This window comes from Manacus vitellinus, unplaced genomic scaffold (genome assembly GCF_001715985.3).
Source record: "Manacus vitellinus isolate BGI_N305 unplaced genomic scaffold, ASM171598v3 scaffold_87_pilon, whole genome shotgun sequence".
NCBI classification, from domain to species: Eukaryota; Metazoa; Chordata; class Aves; order Passeriformes; family Pipridae; genus Manacus; species Manacus vitellinus.
Window position 1 is genome coordinate 524189 of NW_021940854.1, and position 6599 is coordinate 530787.

The window sequence follows — 6599 nt, forward strand, 5'->3', positions numbered from 1 at the left end:
GGTTGAAGGCCCCGCGGAGCCGCCTGTCCCTGCAGGAGAGCACGTGCTGCTTCAGGGACGGGCCACGCTGGATCTCCTCCACGAAGGCTCGGTGGGGCGGGGGCATGTAGTTCCTCATCCTGTGCAGGAAGGCGGCTGCAAGACACCGGCAAAGGGTGGAATAAGTTGTAGGTATGTGGATTAAAGGCCCCAGAGAGAAGCCAGGCTGGAGCTCTGCTGCTGGCACGGTTTGACCACGGTGGTTGGTGGTGGTGCTGAGAGCCTGCACAGCTTCCTCTGCTCTGCCTCCAATTCAGTGAGAAAGAAAACCCATATTAGGTCAGTGCTCCATTAGGTTTGGTCTTAACTCTAAAAGACAGGTTTTAGCCCTGCTCTCAGCCCTTTGGTTTGGTTTATTTTGTTTTGGTTTTTTTTTGCTAGTAGAGTGGTTTTGCCAATTTCTGGTAAATATTTCTGTTGTGGGCTGGACCAACACAGAACTCTCTGAATGGATGGGGTAAATCACTGGCAGGATGCAGGCACGCTCTGCTCCCTCATCTCTGGGCCCATAGAGAAACTCAGTAAAAGGTTGACAGGCAAAAAGCAAAGTGTGTCCTTCTGGGAATTTATCACGGTGAGGAAGCACCCACCAGAGCCTCGTTTATAACCTAAGGAACTGGGCAGAGCCCAGAGATGGGCACGTGTGCTGCTGGCTGGCAGAGCTGGCACAGCCGCAGGAATCGCTCTGGCTCGTCTCTCCCCCTGCCCTTATTTGCCTGGGAGAAGGAAGGGTGTGTGGCTCACCGGTGTCCTGGCCGTGGCGGATCCCCAGCAGCTCGTCGAAGGCGTGCAGGACCGTGCTCTGAGCCGCGCTGCCCCCCGAGAACGCCAGGGGCTCCTCGGACACCCCCTCATAGACCAGCCCGGCCGGCATGGTGGGATTGTCCTTCCAGCTGGGCGGGAGACACGGGGTCAGGCAGTGCCCGGGGGGCAGCTGGGGACAGGCACTGTGAGAGGGGGCTCTGGGCTGGCAAGATGGAACAAAACCTTCCTGGCCCGGCCCCTCCTCACTCAGCGGTGCCAGCCCTCCTCACATGGGAGATAAACTCGGAAATCAAATGCTGTGCCAAGGTGCACCACGAGGCCGTGGGCGTAGGGAGGGAGGAATCCTTAATTTTCCTCTGCCAGGAGCTAGGGATTGTTCTCTGGGGTCCCCATGCCCTGGTGAGCACCCTGTGGCGTGGTGCTGGGACACCCTGCCCTGCCTGGCTGCACCTTCTGCTCCAGCTCGGGAAGGTTTATGTGAGCAGAGCTGCCCTGGGGAGGGAGGGGGCACTTGTCTGGGCAGTAGTGGCACAACAACAATTCCTTGAATGCCAGTGGCCATTCGGATAAGCAGCAGGTAGAGTCACCCAAATGCTTCTCTGAGTCCCTGAAGTTTGTACTTTGGATTTTCCTTTGTTCCTGTTACTCAAGGTTATGTCTCTAAAAGCATTTAAAGGATAAGTAGAGACTGGGTCAGGCTGCCTCTATTTATCTCCACAGATAACAAGGCCGGGATGGGATTTCCTCCCTCTGAAGCCAGGAGCTCCCCCCACACGCCCTGAACTCAGAGCCTGTCAGCCCCCACTGTGCAGGAATGGAGAAGTGCTCGCTCCCAAACAAAGAGAAGAGTTACGATTTCAGGGAAACAAAGTGCCTGGCACAAAAATATCTGTTGACCTCCTGCAGAATGCACCGTCCTGGGAGACTGCTCGGGCTGTTGGGCTGTGGGGACACAATTTGCACAAACTGCACAGAAAATAGATTCATTATCAAATACCAGAATATTTTTAGTTCTCCCAGGGTTGTATTTATAGTAACTTCTACTAGTGGGAAGTTCTTATAAGCAGAAGGGAATTTTAAAGGCATGTTTTTCCAGGCTGATGACCATCAAGACAAGGTCAGCTTGGATAAAAAAAAAATAAGAGGAACCTAATCAGGATGCACGGAGCCTTTTGACTTGGGAATGCTGAGACATGCTGGAGAGAAATAAAAATAGAACCCCCCTGAGCAGCCCGGGAGGGAGCGGCGGTGGAAGCTGCAGCCCCGCAGGGATGCTGAGGGATGGTGAACATGCCACGCTGGGCTCTCAGGGCTGGGATTCTGCCTTGCCCAAATGGCTTTTTCAGTATCTGGGGGAGATTTTCTTTTTTCCAATTGACAGAATTGTAACAGAGCAGCAGCAAGAGGCTTGTTAGGGATGTTTCCTTAACGTGCAGTGGGAAGAGCCTCCGCTCAGCTTCGCAGCCTTGTGTGCACAGCGTGGAAGTGAAGAGAAATTCCTCTTCTGCTGTCAAAACTGTTCGGCCAAGAGCAGGAATGATTCATTTGTGCACAATTCTGGCTGTTGGGGCACAGAGACCTTCTCGGGGCTGAGCTGAAGTGTGGGATGGAGAGTGGGTGGAGGGGGGCAGATCCAGCCCTCAGCCACAGTCTGTGCCCAGCAGATCCAGTGCCTGGGAACTCCCAAGGGACAGGATCATGACACCCTGAGGAGCATCACTGCCAGGCACAGGGCTGGTCCCCACCTCGCCCTGGGGGACCCCCTGTCCCACCTGGGCTGCCCCTTCCTGGCACATTCCCAGTTCCCCCCGGCCCTGGGAGCTGCCAGCATGGTGGGTCTGAAGGGGAACCCGCTGCACTTACCCAGAGAGAAAGATGCGGATCACAGTGTAGAACACTGTGGGATCCACGTGGTCTAGGAGGAAATCAGTGAGGTCAGAGCTGGCTGGCAGTCACACCAACACGTGTGATGAGCTGTGGTGTGTGCAGGGCTGTGCAGACACAGCCTGGCTGGGGCTGCTCTCACCGTGCATCCGCCTCAGTGCCTCCCTCATGGCCTCGATGGCCCCTGCCAGCTCCTCCAGGGCTCTCTGCAGGGTCTCCTCATCGTGCTGCAGGATGGCATGAAGGGCCCTGACGATTGCCTGTGAGAGAAGGGAGAACACCAAGTGACAGGGGGTGGGATGCCTGTGTACAGCGGCTCTGGACACTCACTGCCACCCATGCCAGCTCTGCTCATGCAGGGGACAAGGTCACCTCGTGGGTGCGCCTGTGGGCACTTTCCAGGTGAGCAAAAAGCCCCGGGACAGGGTGGTACCCACCTTGATGCCAGGCACAGCTGCCTTCTCAACCAGGAGGGTGACGAGGACGAAGCCCCGCAGGCTCTCTCCCCCGGGCAGGGTGATGATGGGGTCCAGGTTCCTGTACAGAGCAGCCAAGGAGAGAGATTGGTGGGGTTGTGGCTCAGGATTTCCCTGCACACCACGGGACCTGCTGAGCTCTTGGAACAAAACGCTCCCAGGCTGCAGAGCCTCTTATCTGCACCCCAGGCAGAGAGGAGCTGGCACAGAGCAAAGGGGGAGCTGGCCTGGTCTGGTTTGGAGGCACCCACCACCCTCCCCATGCCCTTCCCATGGCCCATGGGTGCTGAACCTGCATGGACAGAGCAGCCCATGCTCCACTGCAGTCACTTCACTGTCATCTCAGTGGCATTTGTGAGACAAACCCTGGTGTTGCTGTGTGTGCACATCGAGAGAGGCTCAGCCTAAGCAGAACCCCGCAGTGCTGGAGAGCTGAGCCCATCCAAACAAAACCAACACCGTGAGAAAATAAATGAGCATCTTAACTACTTACTCGATTTCCAGAGGCCTGAAGGCGTTTCAGTTGTGGCCAACAAATGCACGAGAAAATGCAGGAGAGAGAGAGAGGAGCATTATAAATTGTTCTGGTGACGGGCTGTGCTCTGCAGGGAATGGAGGAGTTGTCCCCAGGGGCTGCTCCCACAGGCACCCACGTCCCCACAGGGTTCCTGTGTCCGCCCGTGAGGAGCCACCCCAGCGATGGTGGGGGGCTCAGGGGGGTTTGGCAGAACAGGAGCAGTTTGGGAACCGTCTGTCCCCAGCACCTGCTCGTTGCTGCTGCCCGAGCGCGGGAGGAGCCGCGCTTCGTCCGCCGGCGTTTGCCCGTTTACCCGTTGGGGTCCTTCCTCCTCCAGTTGGCCAACACAAAGTCTGCGTGGCTGAGGATGGGCGGGAGGCCCAGGGCCTCGGAGACCTCCCAGTAGGGGACGGCGAGGTTTCGGGGCAGGACCTGGACGGCACAAAGCACGGGGGAAGATGGGGACGCTGCCAGGCTGCTGAACAGTGCCCGAGTGTGGGCACCAGCCGGGCAGGAGGGGTCACGCTCCTGCTGCAGCTGCAGGAAAGGGGCTTTGCTCCCGTGGGATGAGTTCCATGGGAGCAGCAACAGTCCCCAGACCCCAAGGAGCAGGTGAACCTGCTCTGCGTTGCCATTACCTGCACGGTGCCCTCCTCGCCCTCCTGCCAGACGTAGCCCATGGTGATGAAGCTGAGCACCAGGTGTGCCAAGTGCAGCTCCTCACGTCCTCGGAGGTGCCGGGCGCTCAGCTGCGGCATCTGCCAGGGAAATCCTTGGGAGCAAAGGGCAAAGCCGGCAGTGCCAAGGGCCCCCGCGGTGGGGTCTGTCCTGCCAACCGGGGTGAACCCTCCTAAGTGCCTCTCTCTACCTTCAAGCCTCCCTTCCCACCCACCCTGCAGGATTTGCTCCTGTTCCACTTCTGCTGGTTTGTGAGCAGGGACAGTAATCCATGGGATTTTCCTCAAAAAGGTGCCCCTCTTCCTGGTGCTGGGATGCCTGTGGGAGCAGCTGATCCCTGTGTGCCAGAGGGGTCCTTGGCGGGCAGCATGGCTGAGATGAGACACAGCTCTTGTGACATCTAGAGGGCCCCTGCTCGCCCTGCTCCAGCCCTCACTGGCTGCTGCCTCCCGGCTCTGCTTCTGTGCCGATGTGAAGGCTTTGCTGTCGCCTGGTGTCAGCCCTGGCTCAGGACACGGCCGTGCTGCTGAGTTGCTTTCCCCCGCGTTTTGCAGATGCTGCCGTGTCAGACCGAGGTTTGAGAGAGCTCCAGAGGCAGGGAGGAGAACACGGTACCTGGTGAACGCGGGAGCGGAGCCGGTGGCTGGCGATCAGCTGGGGCAGCTCGTGGGCCACCTCCATCCAGGGGCTGTAGGGCTCTGGCAGTTCTGTCTTGGTGGAGAGAGGCAGAGGGGGGGCTGTGAATGTGCCCAGGCTCCCAGCGCCCACCCAGCCTCCTGCAGAGTGACTGCTCTTCTCATGCTCCCCAAAATCCCACAGAGCCAAGGCAGCGTGTAAATGGCAAAGCTCATTCTCCTCTCCCCCCTGCCACTTGCTGCAGCCACTTCATCATTTGAGAGTGAGGGGTTTGTCCTATGAAACTGCCTGTGCCAAAACAGCCCCTGCCTTCCTCACTGCTCTTTGTAAGCCGAATCAACCTCCCCCTCCAGAAAGCTGCTCACAACCCCTCTCTTTTCCTCTCTGTAGCATGCAGATGGGGGGCACAGCCAGCTCCTACCAGCGGGTCGGGAAGCAGGAAGCCAAACTCCTCGGAGACCTGGAACCTGGTCAGTGCCAGGGGCAGCGAGGGCTCCTCGGTGCCATCACCAGCCTCCATCGCCGGGCGCTGGCCGTGGGCTCGGGGTGTGCTGTGGCCTGGCTGCCCTGGCAGGATGTGCTGAGCCAGCGCCGCCTGTCCTGCAGCAGGAATGTACCTTGTCTTGGGGGGAGCCAGGCCCGGCCACCCAATGGCTGGAGGGTCTGAGCAAACACGGGTAAAGGTTGCAGATAAGGCTTTGTCATGGAGCAAACACTGATCTCTGTTCCCATGGAGAAGGCTTGGGGGACCTCCCTCACCCTGGGTAAGGGGTGTTTGTCATGGAGCAAACACTGATCTCTGTTCCCATGGAGAAGGTTTGGGGGACCTCCCTCACCCTGGGTAAGGGTTGTCATCAGCTTCCCCCCTGGACCACCCCGAGGGGCTGCCAGGCTCCCATGGGATGCTGCATCGAGGGGGCCTGGGGTGGCAGCTCAGGGACACTGTCCCTGCAGGTGGGGTTCTCCAGGATCCTGGCAATGCCAAACTAGTGTGCCATGGGCTGCTGGCCTAATGGTGACACGCAGGAGCCAACCTCCTTGCCCGGGGCTGATCTGTGCTGAGAGGCTCCTGCTGCCCTCTGGCTGGAGATGGATGAAATGGGGCTGAAAGGGACTGAACAAGGCTGGGACCCCACACCCACCCTGCACTCTTCCTGCTCCTCTGACAAAAGGCACAAACTGTGTAAGCATAAAACCATGGGGCACCAGCCACAGCACCGGCTCTGCCCAACGCCTTTAATCAGTGCCCGTGGTGCTGCTCCAGCTCCAGTGCTGGGCCCACGTCTGCCTTCAGTTCTGGGTCCAGCTCCAGGTCTGTCTGCAGCTCCGGGTCCAGCTCCAGGTCTGCCTTCAGCTCCGGGTCCAGCTCCAGGTCTGTCTGCAGCTCCGGGTCCAGCTCTGCATCTGGCTCCAGGTTCAGCTCCGGGTCTGGCTCCAGCTCCCTGTCCATGTCCTGGCTGGCACTGTGGGGAGATCTGGAGAGGTGCCTCAGCCCTGACTTGACTCAGGGTGGCCTCAGTCTACCAGGGCCACCTCAGTCCAGAGATGACCTCAGCCCTGGGGAATATGCTYGTGCCTCACCTGAGAATCACCCCGTACATCCC

The 6599-nt window shown here is 58.9% G+C and overlaps 1 protein-coding gene across 1 annotated transcript; it reads right to left on the reverse strand.

The window, feature by feature from the left end:
• Nucleotide 1: 1 nt before the first annotated feature.
• IDO2 (indoleamine 2,3-dioxygenase 2) lies at nt 2–5758 on the reverse strand (the record flags this gene model as incomplete). Its single annotated transcript, XM_018085805.3, has 10 exons — nt 5417–5758; nt 4975–5070; nt 4320–4439; nt 3995–4113; nt 3658–3672; nt 3126–3225; nt 2831–2948; nt 2668–2719; nt 784–932; nt 2–135 (listed from the first exon to the last, which is right to left on the reverse strand). Coding segments are annotated over exons 1-10 (1002 nt in total), but the record flags the coding sequence as incomplete, so codon positions are not given.
• Nucleotides 5759–6599: the final 841 nt, after the last annotated feature.